Source organism: Geotrypetes seraphini, chromosome 1 (genome assembly GCF_902459505.1).
Source record: "Geotrypetes seraphini chromosome 1, aGeoSer1.1, whole genome shotgun sequence".
Taxonomy (NCBI): domain Eukaryota; kingdom Metazoa; phylum Chordata; class Amphibia; order Gymnophiona; family Dermophiidae; genus Geotrypetes; species Geotrypetes seraphini.
This window is the reverse complement of record NC_047084.1, coordinates 113,714,046-113,733,640: the sequence shown is the minus strand read 5'-3', so window position 1 is coordinate 113,733,640 and position 19,595 is coordinate 113,714,046. Positions and strand designations below refer to the sequence as shown.

The following is a 19,595-nucleotide window of genomic DNA, read 5'->3' as shown; positions in this document are numbered from 1 at the left end:
ATGCCCAGGTAGTGGTGGAGCCAGGGTGGGGGGTTGAGTGCAAGTGTAGCAGTGCAGCCCTTACATTGCCCTTTGAATATGTGTGCAGCCTAGTGCTAAGCTGGCGCTAATTGCCTCTAATACCGGTGTTAGGTTAGGTTCTGAACATTACCATGCAGGACAGGTTTGGGTCAAATCTGCTAGAAAAATGTATTCAATGAATGAGAAAAATAACTACCACCTTTTGGTGCCTTCATTTCACAAACTAAAATTAAGAGCTATTTAATATTTATCTTTGTTTGTTTTTAGTATTCATATACAGAGGAAGTCCAGAAGAAACCACTGCCTGTTGCTGCTTCCCAGTGCTGTAAGTTAGAACATATGGGATCAATGAAACTTTATTATCCTCCTGTTTTTTCTTTTTATACTTATAAGCTAATTCTGTTTGTGGTTTGAGGTTTTAATTAACCTTTGGACATGCACTGAAATGTTGTGGTTATATAGTAGATTCTCAGTTATCCAGCACCCATGGGAATTGGTGGATGCCGGATAACTGCCCCAAAGCACCAGTGCAGCAGCAGTCCTGAGCCACAAAGCAGCAGAAGAAGTTGGCGGTCCTGAGCTGCAAATCCCTTTCCTCCCTTCCTTACCCAAAGTGGCAGCCAGTCAGCGGGAAGCAGTGCTCAAAACAAGCTGCTCGATGCTAGCCACTGCAGGACCTTTCCTTTAATGTGTAATTCTGACATATCAATGGGGCTGTACTTTACAGTTTTGGGAAAACCTTGGGAGGCGGGGTCTAAAAACCTCATTTTTGAGGATTCCTGAGGTCAGAGTTCAGGTCCTTCCACCTCTAAAACCCCTATTTCTGTGTTTTTTATTTTTTAAAAAGTCTCCACGGGCCATGTTTGGTGCGTTTTCTGGCGGTGGCAATCTTGGATTTTAAACACACTTTTTTTTTTTTTTCTGAAGCTACTATCTTCCTCAAAACCCCTTGATTTTTACAAAAATTGACAGGGATAGACTCAGGGTGCGTTCACACCATGCCAAGTGTTGTTTATGCTTGATGGCTGGCAGAGGAGCATCCATGTACTTCATGCCTCAGCACATTACATTAAAATAAATTTCTAGACTGCAGTATCTTCCAGATCGATGCAGTTTACATCAAGAGACTGTACATCACAGTGAAATACAAGAGAAATATCTTCCTTACTTTCCTAATAATTTTATAAAAAGAGATGTCTTTAATAGTTTTCAGAAATGCATATATGAAATTGAAGAAGCAAACAAAATATGCAGTTCCAAATCCCAACTAGCAGCTTGATATGCAATTGTTCAATGCAAAAATTTATTGTAAAGACATCCTCAGTACTGGAGGTAACACAAACAATGAAGTTATCCTTAGTGGATGAATCGCCTTAAAAATGTAAATTGTTCCAGTAAATAACAGGTGCCTGACCATGTACGACTTTATAACAGAGCGTCCAAATTTAAACCAAACCCTAGCCTCAAAAGGCAACCAGTGGAGTTGTCTATAGAATGGAGTAATATAATCTGATTTCTTAATATCAAAATTAGTCGCACAGCCACATTCTGGATTTTGTGCAATCTATACAAATTTGACTGAAGACCTGCCAAATGAACTGAATTACAGTAGTCCAGTATACTAAGTACCAGAGATTGAACCAGTATTCTGAATGCAATGGGATTAAAAAAAGACTTAATTGTGCGCAACTTCCAAAGAGTGAAGAAAGATTTTTTTAACCAAGGCATTTGTAAATGGTTTCATAGCTAAATTCTTATTCAGGTAAACACCCAGAATTTTAATTTCTAGATCAATAGTGTAGCTTATCCCATCTACAATCAGATCTTTTTCTACCATTTTATTAGAAGGGGAGGCTAGCTGAATATTTTCAAGCGAAATGAAGATATCAAAGCTAAAGAGGCAAGATAAATATTAAAAAGTGCAGGAGACAGTGGTGAACTCTGTGGAACCCCACACGGATTACTCCATCTAATTGAGTATGAACCATTGAAATATGCCTGATATGTAAAAGATTTAAAAAAAATTTTGAAACCAAGAAAGTACCTTCTCTGTAATTTCCATCATATCCAAACATTATCCCAGGACAAGCAGGCAGCATATTCTCACACATGGGTGACGTCACCGACGGAGCCCCGCAGCGGACAGCCTCGAAAGCAGACTTGTTTGAAGATCTTTATAAGAGCTTCCGAGTGCTGCACCGCGCATGCGCGTGTGCCTTCCCACCCGAACTAGGGGTCGCATCTCCTGTGAGGATCCTCAGTTCAATGTTTCCGCGGAGCCAAGAAGTCCTCTTCATCTTCGCTCTGCAGCAAACTTAGTTGCCTTCTTCCACCGCGGCTGATTTTTGTTTTGTTTCCTTGGTCACTGTGCTTTTATTTTATTCTTTATCGAAATTCCAATAAAAACAAAACAAAACATTTTTTTCTTCTTTTTTCATCCGGTCAGCGGGCTTTGGGCCTAGGCCCAATTGCTCGTATCGTTCGACACGGACTTTATTTTTTCTATGTCCCGGCCCCTTACCGGGTTTAAATGCTGTCGACAGTGTAAAAAGGCGATTTCTTTTGTTTTAGTTTTTTATTCATTTTTCATATAACAAGTGTATCACATAAATTTATACAATTTCATTGAGTACACACTTGATAATCCTTCATAGATCATTGTAAATACAACATATTATTATATGATACTGTACTATAATATTGAAAAAGCATATCATACTTAATAAGTATACCAACTATTACTCTAATTATAAACCCACCCCCTCCCCTTCCTTTGAAAATTGCATACAATATGACAAGATATAATGATGAATTGTTTATATTATGATATGAATAAAATAAACCCACCCACACCCCTCTTATCCAATATTTTATTATGGGAAAATTGAATCATTCATTGCAAAAGTCTGTTAATGGTCCCCAAATCTTCTTAAACTTATCTATATATCCTCTTTGCGTTGCAAATGTACGCTCCATTTTATATATATGGCATACTGAATTCCACCAAAAGTTATAATTTAACATGTCATAGTTTTTCCAATTGTGTGTTATTTGTTGAACTGCGACTCCAGTTAATATAAATAAAAGTTTGTTGTTATTTGAAGAAATTTGACTCTGTGCTCTCATTGCTGTGCCAAATAGAATCGTATCATATGTCAAGGCTACCGGGTTATCCTATTTATTAGAGGCCAAATTGATTTCCAAAATAATAATATAAATGGACAATAAAATAAAAGATGATCTAATGTCCCTGGCTCAAGATGACAGTGCCAGCATCTATTAGATTTAGAGCTATCAAATTTTTGTAAACGAACAGGGGTCCAAAAAGCTCTATGCAAAAGAAAAAAACATGTTTGTCTCATAGATGCTGAAAAAGGCGATTTCTATCACCGACCCTCATTCTCAGTGTTTTAGTTGTTTGGGGTCTTCTCATTTCCCTGAAGAGTGTTCCTTCTGTTGGACTCTTCAGTCTAGAGCCTTTCGTCGGTGCAACCAGTTCCAGCAACTTTTTGGAGGCATGGAGCCAGCCCCTGACAAGACCTCGACCTCGGCCCCGGGGTCGGACTCGGTTTCGAAGACCCCGTCTTCCATTGCGGCCTCGGTCTCGAAGGCCTCGCCCTTTGCCTTCGGCAGCTGCCTCGGTCTTGAAGGCCTCGACCTCGGCTTCAGCTGGAGCTTCGGTCTCGAAGGCCTCAACCTTGACCCCAGCTTTCATTCCTGCTAAGGTCTCGGCTTCGGTCTTGAAGACCTCGATGGTGCCTCCGGTGAAGATGTCCTCGCTGGGTAAATCTTCTATCTCTCTTTCAGGTACCGTGCCTAAGAAGCCACTAGAATCCTCCTTGAGACCTCCTCCTAAGCGTGCCTTCAAGAGTAGGGAATACTCATCTTTGAGGTCGCCCTCTTTGGAGCGCACTGCTGCACCTATGAGACCGGATCCCGTTGTCTCGGTGCCGATGTTCGAGGACATGTTGAAGACCATCTTAACTACATAGATTTCCTCGATAGTGGCTCAACTTGTTCCGTCCTCGACCCTGCCTCCTAGGGACCAGCCTGAGCATCAAACTGATCCTCCAGTGGTATTGCCTCGAGGCAGGTCTCATAAGCCTAAGCAACTCTCTTCCAGTGACTCTTCGCCTGAGCCTCCATCAATCTCTCCCGCCTCACCCGAAGCATCGCTCGAGGCATTTGAGACATTTTTCTTTGAAGCTTTGTACAGAGGCGTCTGTGTGCCAGTCTCCCTCTATGGAAACCGAGGCGTCTGTGTCTCGTTTTTCCACAGCGAAAAACAAGTCTCGATCTTGAGAGGCCTCGACTCGGAGTTTCTCAAGATCAAGGACTCCGCCATCGAAGCCCACTGTATGGGACTCTTCTCTTCCTGCTTCGACACACTGTGCCTCGAACTCCGGAACATCATCAGTGAGGAGTCTGAAGCGCAAACATTCCATGACTCCACCTCAGGTAGATAGTGCAGCTTCTTCAATTACCATGCATCTCGAGTCTGAACCTTTGTCTCAATACTCTAGAGAGGCGTCTCCCTCCTATTCTGTGGCTCCAAGGTCTCGTACTCCTTCTCCAGATGAATCCTCCACCTCAAAATCTACTTCTTTTGCTAAGTTTGTTTTTGATATGGGACAGGCCCTCAAGCTGGATCTTCATTCTGATTCTAAGTATACTCCAGAATACTTAGCAGACATGGAACTTTCTCATCCTCCCAAAGAGACTTTGAGATTACCTATGATTCCAGTCCTTAAACAAACTTTCATACGGAATATGGAAACTCCCTATTCTATTACTGCTATTCCATCCAAATTGGAATCCAAATACTGTACTGTTACCTGTAAGGGATTTGAAAAATCTCAATTATCCCATCAGTCCCTGGTGGTGGAATCATCTTTGAAAATGGCTCATCCTTCCAAGCTTTATGTTTTAATACCTCCGGGCAGGGAGGATCGTACAATAGACAAGTTTGGCCACCGTTTATACCAAAACTCGATGATGGCCAACAGGATTCTTAATTGTAATTACACTTTTACTACCTATTTCAACCATTTTTTGAAATTGTTACCTTCCTTTTATCCTGACATTTCCAAACCACGTCTTCCAGAGTTTAAGCAAATCCTCAAGATTCTTTCTCAGTTAAGACTCTTCATGCTGCAGGCTTCCTATGATGCTTTTGAATTATCATCTCGAGTATCTGCCTTTATTGTAGCCATGCGTAGACTAGCTTGGCTACGTATTGTTGACATGGATCCCAATCTTCAAGACCGATTGGCCAACTTACCTTGTCAAGGTAATGAATTATTTGATGATTCCATTGAAGCGGCTACAAAACGCCTCTCGGAACATGAGCGCTCTTTTGCTTCTCTTATTCGACTGAAGCCCAAGACATCTCCAGCTCGGGCTTACAAACAGACACGACGTTGTTACCCTCAGAAAACGATTCCTGCTTTTTCCAGGCCTCCACCTCGTCGTCCTCAGCAGCAGCAACGTCAACAGAAGTCTCAAACTCCTGTTGTCACCAAGCCAGCTCAGTCTTTTTGATGTTCCCAGCTTGAGCATTCCAACCTCCCTGCATCGGAATTCTTTTCTGCCCATAGGGGGGTCATTTTTCCCATTTTTATCATCAGTGGCAAATGATCACCTCAGATCTCTGGGTTCTCACCATTCTTCGAGAGGGATACTCTCTTCATTTGCTTCAAGTACTTCCAGATCACCCTCCAAGAGAGTGTCCTTCCAATCGGTCGCAACTTCTTCTTCTTTAGGAAGCTCATGCTCTTTTTTGCCTTCGAGCTGTCAAATAGATTCCTCTTTCTCAGTGGAACTTGGGGTTCTACTCCCGTTACTTTCTAGTTCCAAAGAAGATGGGGGATCTGCGACCCATTCTGGACCTCAGAGCTCTCAACAAATTCCTGGTCAAAGAGAAGTTTCAGATGCTCTCATTACCCACTTTATATTCCCTGATGGATCAGGGAGATTGGATGTGCTCGCTGGATCTCAAAGAGGCTTATACCCATATCCCCATTCATCCAGCCTGTCGTAAATATCTCAGATTCCAGGTGGGAGATCTTCACCTACAATACAGATTCCTTCCTTTCGGACTCGCCTCTTCCCCCAGAGTCTTCACAAAATGCCTGGTGGTGGTGGCTGTAGCTCTGCGCACTCAAAGTCTTCAAGTTTTCCATACCTGGACGACTGGCTCATCAAAACCCCCTCTCAACAAGGGGTTATTGCAGCGACCCAACAGACTATTCTATTCCTCCAAAGTCTGGGGTTCGAAATCAACTTCCCAAAATCCCAGTTGACCCCATCTCAATCTCTCCAATTCATTGGGGTCACCCTGGATACTGTCCGCCTCAGAGCGTTTCTACCTCCATCACGTCGAGATATCCTCATTCGCCTTTGTCATCAGGTGTATCGTCTTCCATCAATTTCTGCAAGGCAAATGATGATTCTACTTGGCCACATGGCTTCTACAGTTCACGTGACTCCTTTTGCCAGACTTCACCTTCGTTTTACTCAGTAGACCCTGGCATCCCAGTGGCAACAGGCGATCGACCCGCCTTCTCAACAGATTACAGTAACTCCTTTGTTGAAGCAGTCTCTCCACTGGTGGATGCTCTTTTCCAATCTTTCCAGAGGTTTGCTATTCCGCACTCTGCCTCATCAGAAAGAACTCACCACAGACTCATCTACTAAACTAAACTAACTAAACTAAACCTTAAGTTTGTATATCCCATCATCTCCACAGAAGTAGAGTTCAGCACGGTTTACAGGAGTTGGTATAGAAAGGAACTACAATGAAAAGTAAAAGAACTTAGAAAGAGAAATTTAGAGGGACTTCGTATATCGATGAGGGAGGGGTCATTGCATTTTAGAGAAAAGCCAAATTTTCAAATGTTTTCGGAAGAGTTGGAGGGAGGTCAGGCTCCGAAGCGGGGTAGTAAAACTGTTCCAGAGTTCGGTGATCCTGAAGAAGAGGGAAGTCCCTAATTTTCCTGCATGGGATATGCCTTTTAAAGAGGGGAAGGATAGTTTGAATTTTTGAGTGGATCTGGTGGTGTTGGGATTAGAGGAGTTCCAGGATAGTGGAAAAAGGGGAGGCAGGGTATGTGTAGAGACTTGAAGGTTAGGCAGGCGCATTTGTAGTGAACCCTAAGGATTACTGGGAGCCAGTGAAGCTTAGACAGAAGCGGGGAGACGTGGTCAAATTTGCTTTTTGTGAAGATTAGTTTAGCTGCAGTGTTCTGGATCCGCTGGAGTCTATGAAGGCTTTTCTTTGTCAGGCTTATGTAGATGGAGTTACAGTAATCCAGTCTGGAAAGAATGATGGATTGTACGAGGACAGCAAAGTGATGATGATGGAAGCAGGATCTCACTTTCCTTAACATGTGAAGATTGAAAAAGCATTTTTTTACTAAGGAATTAAGGTGGTCATTGAAGGACAGTGTGGAATCAATGATGATGCCCAGAACTTTGCATGAGTGTTCAAGCTGCAATTTGGTGCCAGAGGACAGTGAGATGAGGGTGGATAGCTTGTCTAATCTTGGGCCGAGCCAAAGTAGTTTTGTTTTGGTCTCGTTTAATTTCATTTGTATGGTGAGGGCCCAGGATTGGAGGTTCGATATACTTGAAGAGATGTTCTCAGAGAGATTGATGAGGTTAGAGTCGGTTTCGAGGAGGACAAGGATTTCATCGGCGTAAGTGTAAAGTGTTTCCAAGGGGGACAGTTGGAGGAGTTTCAGGGAGGACATATAAATATTGAAAAGAATCGGGGATAGAGGTGAGCCCTGAGGAACTACACAAATCGGTTTCCACGGGAGGGAAGAGTAGCCATTCATGTTAACGAAGTAGGAGCGGGAACGTAAGAATTTTGAGAACCAATCTAAGACTGTTTGAGTTTATGCCAATTTCAGAAAGTTGGAGAATTAGTATATCATGATGGACCATGTCGAAAGCTGCAGAAAGGTCAAATTGAAGAAGAACAGCGAACTTATTGCAAGAGTGAAGATGTTGTACCTTTGAGATTAATGAGGCCAATAGGGATTCGGTGCTGAAGTTGGGTCTGAAGCTATGTTGGTAGGGTAGGAGAATGGAGAATCTTTCAAGATAGGATGAAAGTTGGGTAGATATGATGGACTCCAGCAACTTGGTCAGGAGAGGAATATTTGCTATTGGGCGATAGCTGGATGGTATGGAGGGGTCTAGATCAGATTTTTTCAGTAGTGGAGATAGGGCAATGTGTCCCATTTCTGCAGAGAATAGGCCTGAGAGTAAGGAAGAGTTTATAAGTTTGGTGAGAGATGAGATGGCTTGTGTGGGAATTTTCTCATATAGGTAGGAGGGGAAAGGGTCCAAGGTACACTTGCAGGATTTCAATTTGAGGCAGAGTTTGGCAACCTGGGAATCAAAAACGAGCTCGAAGGTGGTCTAGGATCTGTCGACTGGAATATGCTTGGCGATGGATAGAGTGGGGTTGGAGTCGGTGGATACCAGAGAGTTGTAAGAGGGTGCTGGTGGGAACGAGCATCGTAAGGTAGTGACTTTCTCATTGAAGAATTTTGCTAGTTTGTCTGCAGATGGAGAGGAGGGGAGTGTGGTAGTGTCATGTTTGGAGGATATGGAGCGCCAGATGTTGAACAAAGTATTACTTTGATTGTTGGACCTGGAGATTTTGTTACCGTAGTAATTCTTCCTTGCTTTTTTTAGTTCAGTATTGTAAGACTTAATATTAACCCTCCAGGACTGTCTGTCTGTGGGGGATTTAGATTTTTTCCATTTGCGTTCTAGTATTCGACATTTCTGCTTCAGTTCTCTGTGATATGGAAGGTATCAAGGGGCCTTACGAGAGTAGGAGACAGTTTTAGTGGATAGTGGTGCGAGGGAGTGGTAGATGGTCTCAGAGAGGGTGATCCAGGTGTGCCAATTGGATTCAGGGTTTGGAGGGTTAGGAATGGTGGGAATTTGGTTGAGGAATTTGGTCCAGAACAATTCGCTAGCAATTTTTTTTCGGAAGGTAATGGAGTTTGAGGAACGAGGAGGGGACCCAAGGTGAGACATGAAAATGGGGAGGCAAAAAGCCCCAAGGAAGTGGTCAGACCAAGGGACATGATCCCAACTAGGGTCATCGACCGAAGTTTTGTAATCGGTGAGATCGAGGAAACTGATGATGTCTAGCGTGTTCCCCTTTTCATGGGTTGGAGAGAGTGCCGGTGGGGGGAAGCCTAAAGAGGTGAGGAAGTTATTGAAATCAGTTACATCCTTGTTGGTGGTATCGTTTAGGTGGAGATTAATATCACCAATGACTAGTAATCTATGAAATTTGAGGAAGGCGTTTATAATGGTCTCGAGGATGGGTTCAGAGGATTTGTTCCAGGGGGGATGGTGGACGATATAATAGTAGGATACCCAGTTCGTCGATGGATGGAGTTCGTCGATGACAGAGACTAGCATATATTCTAGAGAAGCATGGCTGCCCTTGTTCGTCGATGACAGAGACTAGCATATATTCTAGAGAGGCATGGCTGCCCTTTTCTACAAGCTGGACATCAAAGAATGATTTGTGGAGGAGTGCCAAGCCACCTCCTTTTCGGTTAATTCTGGGGGAGAAGAGGCCTTGGTAACCGTGAGAACAAAGCTCGTTTTGTGTAAATATGTCGTCTTTTGCAATCCATGATTCTGTGATGAAAAGGAATCCGGGGTCAAGATTTTCAAGTAGGTCCTTCAAAATTTGGGTTTTGTTGCATGCAGATCTGGCATTGCAGTAAAGAGACGGGACTGGGGTGAGCGAGTCAAAGGCAAGGTTGGGAAGGTTGGCAGGGGAAATGGGCTTTAAGGAGGCATGATTAGTTCTTCGTGTTTTTTTGTTTGTTTGTTTGTTTTTTTTGAAAGAATGATTTCGGGTGCACAATAGCGTGGGGATTTTTATACCTGGGCAAATAGTACTGACATTTATGGGGTCGGGTAAGTTAGGAGAGGGGGGTTTCAGGCAGAGGGTGATATTGGAGGATGTGCAGAGAAGGAGAAGAAGAATCCATGAGTGTGGCTTCATGTTGGGGTTGGTGAGGCCTATGGGAGGGCTAGGAGGCAAGAATAGATGAAAGTCTTGGCAATTGGGTAGGACTAGAGCAATTAAAAAGAGTCTGGTGGACCTTAGCAATTGGGCAGAGCATAAACAGTTAGATAGAATCTAGTGAACCCTAGAGATTGGGCAGAACTTAAGCAACTGAATAGGTTTGGCAATTGGTCAGAACTAGAACAATTAGATAGAATCTGGTAAATCCATAGCAATTAGAAAGAGCTTACAATTAAATAAAAACTGGTGAACTTAGGCAATTGGGCAGAACTTAAACAATTGAAAGAGTCTAGTGATCCTTAGCAGAACTTAAGCAATAGGTAATTGGGCAGAACTTATACGACTTAAACGAATTAAACAATTGGGCAGAACTTAAATGAAGTCAAGCCCGAGCCCGAGTGATCCTACAGACGGGGCTTGCTGTCTACAATGGGCGCTTAAGCAGGGTCGTGAGGTTCTCCATTCCCGGCTGGCTTTGGGGGGGAGGCGGACCGAAACTCGGGCAAGGCGAGCAGGGGAACGGTGGCTGATTTCCCTGCAGTGGCTAGGAGGAATAAAGATTTTCTCCCCTGCTGGATCGGGGGAGGGGTGGAGCAGAGGCCAGGAACCCTGCTGGAGAGGCTCCCGATGCTGGTCTCGGGTGCAGAACACTGCTTTTTTAAAAAAGATTTTCTCCCCTGCTGGTTCGGAGGAGGGGTGGAGCAGAGGCCAGGAACCCTGCTGGAGGGGCTCCCGATGCTGGTCTTGGGTGCCAAACGCTGCTTTTTCCAAAAAGTTTTCTCCCCTGCTGGATCGGGGGAGGGGTGGAGCAGAGGCCAGGAACCCTGCTGGAGGGGCTCTCGATGCTGGTCTCGGGTACCGAACGCTGTTTTTTCCAAAAAGGTTTCTCCCCTGCTGGATCGGGGGAGGGGTGGAGCAGAGGCCAGGAACCCTGCTGGAGGGGCTCCCAATGCTGGTCTCGAGTGCCGAACGCTGCTTTTTCCAAAAAGGTTTCTCCCCTGCTGGATCGAGGGAGGGGTGGAGCAGAGGCCAGGAACCCTGCTGGAGGGACTCCCGATTCTGGTCTCTTACGCTTGGGGAGCCCATGTCAACGGCCTTCGTACACAGGGTCTATGGACTTCGCAGGACTGTCGTTGTCATATCAATCTGTTGGAACTCAGAGCGATTTTCAATGCTCTCAAAACTTTTCAACACCTTCTTCACGACACTGTGGTTCTCATGCGGATGGACAACCAGCTGGCCATGTACTATGTCAACAAACAGGAACGGATTCTCATTCCCTGTGCCAGGAAGCTCTGAGGATGTGGACTTGGGCGATTCATCGCAATATCTTTCTCAGAGCTGTCTACATTCAAGGTCAACACAACTGCCTGGCGGACAACTTGAGTCGCCTTCTACAACCTCACGAGTGGACAATCAATTCTCCCACACTTCGTCAAGTTTTTGCTCGCTGGGGGACCCCTCAGATAGATCTCTTTGCATCCCCCCTCAACTACAAGCTGCTTCAATTTTGCTCCCGGATATATTCCTCTCAGCGTCTAGAGGCAGATGCTTTTCTCCTGGACTGGAGGGATCAGTTTCTTTATGCCTTCCCTCTGTTTCCGCTGATCCTCAGGACTCTTGTCAAACTCAAGTCAACACGTGCCTCCATGATTCTCATAGCTCCTTGGTGGCCCAGACAGCCGTGGTACTCCCTTTTACTTCAACTCAGCATCAGGGAGCCTCTGCTTCTACCAGTTTTTCCCTCTCTGCTTACTCAGAGTCAGGGTTCCTTACTCCATCCCAACCTGCAGTTGCTACACTTAACAGCTTGGTTCCTTTCAACCTAAACGACTCTTTCCAGTTCTCTCAGTCTGTACAAGATATTTTAGTAGCTTCCAGAAAGCCGTCCACTCGGCAGTGTTTCGGCCAGAAGTGGACTAGATTTTCTACCTGGTGTTCCACCCGTCAGTTAGAGCCTTGGCTTCTGTTTTGGATTATTTACTTCACTTATCGCAATCTGGACTTCAGTCTACATCTATTCGAGTCTATCTCAGTGCGATTGCTGCTTTTCATCAGCTTCTTGATGGGAAACCTCTCTCTGCACATCCTATGGTTTCCCGATTTATGATTGCTGCTTTTCATCAGCCTCTTGATAGGAAACCTCTCTCTGCACATCCTATGGTTTCCCGATTTATGAAAGGTCTCTTTAATGTTCATCCGCCACTTAGGCCGCCTCCAGTGGTCTGGGATCTCAATGTTGTTTTAGCTCAACTGATGAAACCTCTATTTGAACCAATTGATAAAGCTCACCTCAAGTATCTCACTTGGAAAGCTGTATTCCTGATTGCCCTCACATCTGCTCGACGAGTCAGTGAGTTACAAGCTTTGGTTGCGGACCCACCTTTCACAGTTTTCCACCATGACAAGGTGGTCCTTCATACTCAACCAAAATTCTTACCTAAAGTTGTTTCAGAATTTCATCTCAATCAATCTATTGTTCTGCCAGTATTTTTTCAAAAGCCTCATTCTCATCCTGGAGAAGTGGCGCTTCATACTTTGGACTGCAAACGTGCCTTGGCTTTCTACCTACAAAGCACTCAACCTCACAGAACAACTCCTCAACTTTTCGTCTCCTTTGATCCAAATAAGTTGGGACGTCCTATCTTGAAGCGAACCATCTCCAACTGGATGGCTGCTTGCATCTCTTTCTGCTATGCTCAGGCTGGTCTTCCTCTGCAGGGTCGAGTCACGTGCCATAAAGTTCGAGCTATGGCGGCATCTGTAGCTTTCCTCAAATCAACTCCTATTGAGGAAATCTGCAAGGCTGCCACTTGGTCCTCGGTTCATACTTTCACCTTTCATTACTGTCTGGATACTTTCTCCAGAAGGGATGGCCATTTTGGCCAATCTGTTTTGCAAAATCTTTTTTCTTAAATTGCCAACTCTCCCTCCGTCCCTTTATACTTAGCTTGGAGGTCACCCATGTGTGAGAATATGCTGCCTGCTTGTCCTGGGATAAAGCACAGTTACTTACCGTAACAGTTGTTATCCAGGGACAGCAGGCAGATATTCTCATGACCCTCCCACCTCCCCTGGTTGGCTTTTTGGCTAGGTATCTGAACTGAGGATCCTCACAGGAGATGCGCCCCCCTAGTTCGGGCGGGAAGGCACGCGCGCATGTGCGGTGCAGCATTCGGAAGCTCTTATAAAGATCTTCAAGCAAGTCTGATTTCGAGTCTGTCCGCTCATGGGCTCCATCAGTGACGTCACCCATGTGTGAGAATATCTGCCTGCTGTCCCTGGATAACAACTGTTACGGTAAGTAACTGCTTTCTAGTAAGGTATCATGATCTACAAGAGGGAGGGGCAGGAGCCTTGAGCTTAGCCCCATTCATGTCCTCCAAGGCTGTGGGTCCAGGAAATGGGTAGAAAATTCTGACTGGAGCCCGAATTTTGCAACGCACAGACTCGTGGAGTCTGTAGAACTCACAAAAGCCCAGTCAGAGGTTCTGCAGTGTACTTTTATCTCCCCTGCACAAGGCTTCTCCCCAGAATTTGTAAATCTCATGTGGAAAGCAATTTTAATGGGACCAGGACATGCAATGCTGCCTGCAAACGCACTGTATTTGAACAAAAAAACTAACCCAATAACAAGGAAAAAGCAATATGGTGCAACAAATATTCCTCCTATAACCAACAGGTATACTGGGAGAACACAATTGAAAATATTAATATATCAAGATTATTTAAATTTAAATATAAATATGTGATTGGTCAACACAACTCAAAAGTCAGGACAAACCTGTAATATTGAGCTGAGAGAAGTGTAACCCAGCAGGGTTATTCAAATGTGTAACATCCCTGGACCCATAGTGAATTGTGTGAAAAAATGTGCAATAACACACAAACAAAATAATTATATGTCAGTTGTGATCTCTCCAGTATACGGTGTGCAATAAAAATTGCTAAGATTTCAAAATCCAAGTTCAACTTTCAAGAATATATCCTCCTCTGATATTGAAAAAAGCACATAAAATATACCAGGCTTTTAAGAACTAAATGGAACAGAGAAGTACTTATTTCCCAATAAAGTCACTGATGGTCCATATGGGGCTCCGTTTCAGAGAATCTCAACCTCCTTTGTCTGAAGCTGAAGCTGAAGCATAGACTTCACAATTTCAAAAGAGAACTGTATTGAAGCTAGTTGAATCTCAAAGGCAAATGAGCCAAGGAATGTTACACATTTGAATAACCCTGCTGGGTTACACTTCTCTCAGCTCAATATTACAGGTTTGTCCTGACTTTTGAGTTGTGTCAACTGAGGACCCATCACATATTTATATTTAACAAATCTTGATATATTATTATTTTTGGTTGTGTTCTCCCAGAATATCTGTTGGTTATAGGCCTGCAAACGCACCGCTAGTAGTCCAGGGAGCATCTTTGCTTCCTGTGTTTTCTCCCTAGATAAACAAGCTGGGCTCTAGCGACCACTTGGAACCAGACTGGTAAGATTAGAGATCATATTTCATGCCTCTTTTTCTCTGGGCTCAGAGATGGTCCTGGAAGAATCTGGTTCCCTGTATGTATCCGGCAGCCAAGATGCCTATCTGGCACTTGACCAGTGTGATGACCCTTTTATCAACTGGCTAATCATGTCTTGTCTCTGTCCACCATTTTATAACGGATGCTATTAAGGAGTTGAAGATGGAGGTGCAGCCCAGTCTCAGTACACATTCATGAGCGGCTCCAGTGCTCAGACCCCCTTATTTCTAGTGTATCCGCACATTACTGCCCTAATTATAGAGTAGTGGGAGACTTCATAAGGATCCTTAAGGATTGCAAAATCCATGTCCAGACTCCACCTTCAGCTAATTAAACAGCTGCTGGAGCTCAGGTGCCATTGGGTAGACTCTCAGCAGTCCCCTTCAACTTGATATTCTATCTTGAGCGGAGTGAGAGCATAGCCCACGTCTTTTCCCTGGCATTCTGATATGAGTGTTTTAGCCACGGAGCAGTGGGATGCTCCTGAGGGCTCTTAAAGTTAGTCAAAACAACGTCTTGGTTGTATCCTATAGCGCAGTCTGTCAACAGATGTTTGCTCGGCCTAAGATGGATTCCTTGGTTGCTCGGGTAACCAAGCACACATCCCTGCCAAGTGAAGGAGGTATAGTATTAAAGGATATATAGGATTGCAGAGTGGATGTGGTCCTAAAGAGACAGTTTGAAGTTTTGGCTTTAGGGATCAAAGCAACTGCAGCAGTCTTTTGTAGCATGTGCTTGGCTTTCCAAATTGCATGGGCTTACCCTGGTAGAGGATGACCCTTTGCCACAGCTGATGCTAGAATGGTGCATTTTGTAGCTGATGCTCTCACATCATCAGAGTCATGAACAAAGTCTCAACTTATTCCATTTCAGCCTGCAGAATACTCTGGATAAAGTAGTGGGTGGGAAATTCTACCTCCAAAGCTACTCTCAGCAGACTTTCTTTCAAGGAACAGATGTTGTTTAGAAAGAGACAGATTGCTGGCCAAAAACTGCGAACTTCTAGAGATTCTGAGTGGTCTAATTTTTTCGTAATTTCAGACACTTTTGACAGTACAGAGAAGAAGCCTCTTCTCAGAGATCCTATCGGGGAGAAAGACAGAGATTCATAGGACCTAGTCAAAGCCAAGTCTCTGGTCCTTGTACCTCTTCAACCTCCAAGAAAGCACAATGATGCCAGGGCCAAAGTCTTTCCCCTGAGGATAGAAGGAAGGCTCTCAGCATATGTGGAGGTCTGGGAGCAGATCTTGTTGGAATGCTGGGTGCTGGAGATCATTCAGGGAGGGTACAAGCTTAAGTTTGCCCATCGCCTAATAGACTGGTTTGTGGACTCCTCAGTGGGGTGTCCAGAAAAGTCATTCAGAGTTTTAGTAACAAGACAGAGACTTGTAGAAATTCAGGCCATCGAGCCAGTTCCGCCAGAAGAATCGGACTTGGGCAGATAGTCATAGTAACATAGTAAATGATGGCAGATAAAGACCCTCATCCCAGGACAAGCAGGCAGCATATTATCACAAATGGGTGACATCATCCATGGAGCCTGGTATGGAGAGTGCAAAAGTGTACTATCACTTTAATTTCCTAGAAGTTTCAAAACTGCCCATACTGCGCAAGTGCTTTCCTGCTCAATGCCAGCTCACAGGACCATCAGTTCTTAGTTTTCCACGGAGCTAAGAAGTCATGCGTCATTGGAGTCTCTCCAATTGTACTACTTTTTTTTCCTTTTTGTGCATTCCTGTATCGATTTTCTTCATTAACTTCTTTTCTTGGATATTAATTTATTTTCTTGGAGTTTTGTTCAAAATTTTTTATTTTTTCATTTTCAGGCCTTCAACCCTCCTTCAGCCAGTGGAATTACCCAACCTTCAGATGAAAAATTGATTCCTTCTATCATGCATCGGCGGTTTTTCCCTCTTATGTTGAAGCTGCCTTCCGGCTTCAAGAGATGTTCTCAGTGCAATAGGACCATATTAGTCACTGATCCACAAAATTGGTGTCTTTAGTGCCTTGGACCTGATCACCGGGTAGATTCTTGTAATCGTTGTTCAGGGTTACAAAAATATTCTTTGAAGGCTCGACGTCTGCAATAGAAGAAACTTTTTAGACCCTAGGATTCATCACAGATGTCCTTCGTGCCCAATGTCGACACCGCGTCGAAGTCGACACCACAGTTGCCGCATCATTTGGTGTTAGCTGCCTTGCTTCCACCGAGGAACCTTGAAAATGACCCTTACCGGGGAACTGTAATGGAACTCCTCTGTGTTGGGCACATCGGCACATTCAGAGCAGTGCACAGAAGCGCGTCATGACGTCACATAGCAAGAATACGACAATCAAAAAGAGAGCCTGCCATTTTTTTCCAATAAAATTTTATTAAGGTTTTTCAATGTATAAACAGCATATAACGAATGAATCCGTGTAGCTTAAATGAAAAGAAAAAGAAAACAGGTTTACATAGCAAAATGACAAGAAAATATATGTAGGTGATATTTAACATTTTGCTGCTTCTCAAAACCCCATCTTTGGAAGGTAATACTGTTCGCTGTACCATGTCAATATTCAGCCATACTCCCCTGTTACCCTACCCTAGCCTTCCCTCCCTCCCTAGATAGTACCACCTATCAATACACATAGAAACATGATGGCAGATAAAGGCCCAATGGCCCATCTAATCTGCCCATCCGTAGTAACCATTATCTCTTTTTTTCTCCAAGAGATCCCACGTGCCTATCCCAGGCCCTTTTGAATTCAGGCACAGTCTGTCTCCACCACTTCTTCTGGGTTCCATGCATTTACCACCCTTTCTGTAAAAAAGTATTTCCTTAGATTATTCCAGAGCCTATTATCTAGAAAAATCATTCTAGAGGTCTCTTCCTATTTTTTTTTTTTTTTTTTAAATTCTTTATTCATTGTCACTTCAATTAACAAGTTTACAATAGGATATCTTATAATATACAAAATCACTTGTACATTCTTAACCATAAATCTTAAATACTTTAAATTACCTCCCATCCCATCCTCATTCCTATTTTGATTTTAGAAAATTGCTAAAGACACAACATTTTGATAGGTTGGTATCTTAACGCATTGCTATTTTTTAACAAGTCTTTTTAGTTCTATTTGATGTATTTTTATCCGTATTACATGCATCAACTTTGCCAGTTAGGTTAGTTTTTTAACTGCATTCTTGAACTGTTAATTAGTATAGATTCAGCTGATATTTTATTCATGTTATATGCATTTCTTTTGCCTGTTAAACTGGTATATTATCAGCTTTCTTTTTATTTTTTTAATGTATTTTATCCGCATTATATTGTAAATGCATTCCACTCATTATAAGTTTAAGTTTAAGTTTTAAGTTTAAGTTTATTAGGATTTTATATACCGCCTATCAAGGTTTTCTAAGCGGTTTTACAATCAGGTACTCAAGCATTTTCCCTATCTGTCCTGGTGGGCTCACAATCTATCTAACGTACCTGGAGCTATGGAGGATTAAGTGACTTGCCCAGGGTCACAAGGAGTAGCACAGGGTTTGAACCCACAACCCCAGGGTGCTAAGGCTGTAGCTTCAACCACCGCGCCACACATCCTATTAAGTTTCTCTTATTCCAATCTGTTGTATTTCATCTGTATTTTTATATACTTGCCCAGTTTATTGTGAACCGCCTAGAACTTTTTTGGGTATGGCGATATATAAGAATAAATTATTATTATTATTATAACTTCAACCTATGCCCTCTCATTGCAGCGTTTCCTTTCAAATGAAAGAGACTTGACTCATACACATTTACATTATGTAGGTATTTAAACGTGGATTACATTACATAGGTATTTAAATGTGGATTACAGTACTGGAGGCAACATGGATTCACTAGAGATAGGTCTTGTCAGACAAATCTGAACAATTTCTTTGACTGGGTGACCAGAGAATTGGATAGAGGATGTGCGCTAGATGTGGTGTATTTAGATTTTAGCAAAGCCTTTGACAGTGTTCCACACAGACGCCTAATAAATAAACTGAGTGCCCTTGGGATGGGTCCCAAAGTGACAGGCTAGGTCAGGAACAGGTTGAGTGAAAGGCAACAGAGGGTAGTGATCAATGGAGATCGCTCTGCGGAAAGAGATGTTATCAGTGGTGTGCCTCAAGGTTCTGTTCTTGGGCCTGTTCTTTTTAACATTTTTATACATTTTTCTAAAAGGTTGTTGGGTAAGATTTGCCTCTTTTTTGGGTGATAGCAAAATCTGCAATAGAGTAGTCACGCCGAATGGTGTGAATAACATGAAGAAAGACCTGGCGAAGCTTGAAGGATGGTCTGAAATCTGGCAGCTAAAATTTAATGCTAAGAAATGCAAGGTCATGCATTTGGAATGTAAAAACCTGAAGGAACAGTGCAGTTTAGGGGGTGAAGAACTTATGTGCAAGACAGAAGAGCGGGACTTTCAGTGCAGGTGATCGAGGCAGATAGCGTGCCAGACTTTAAGAATAAATGGGATATCCATGTGGGATCCCTACGAGGGTCAAGATAAGGAAATTGGGTCTTTAGGGCATAGACAGGGGGTGGGTAAGCAGAGTGGGCAGACTTGATGGGCTGTAGCCCTTTTCTGCCGTCATCTTCTATGTTTCATCTTCTATGACTTGGATGTGATTGTATCTTAAGTGGCCAAACAGGTTTCCATTAATTTGCTTACCACAGAAGTCAAGACATACCGACCTGTAATTCCCTATTTCTTCCTTCCCACTTTTGTGGAGAGGGACCACATCTGCCCTTCTCCAGTCCTCTGGTTCCACTCCCGACTCTAGAGACTCGTTTGAAAAGGTCAGGGCGCGTCTCCTCAGTTCAGATAGCTAGCAGAGAAGCCAACCAGGGGAGGTGGGTGGGTTGTGAGAATAGCTGCCTGCTGTCCCTGGATAACATATGTTATCCCAGGACAAGCAGGCAGCATATTCTGTACATGTGGGTGACGTCATCCACGG

At 43.6% G+C, this 19,595-nt stretch overlaps 1 protein-coding gene across 6 annotated transcripts in view; it reads left to right on the top strand.

Annotated features, from left to right (window-relative positions):
* UNC13B (unc-13 homolog B) overlaps positions 1–19,595 on the top strand; it is an 837,582-nt gene that overhangs the window by 178,085 nt on the left and 639,902 nt on the right. For all 6 annotated transcript variants that reach the window (XM_033936000.1, XM_033936018.1, XM_033936037.1 and 3 more), the window contains one exon: positions 289–346. In XM_033936000.1, the coding sequence (XP_033791891.1) occupies positions 289–346 (58 nt within the window). The remainder of the gene's footprint in view (positions 1–288; positions 347–19,595) is intronic.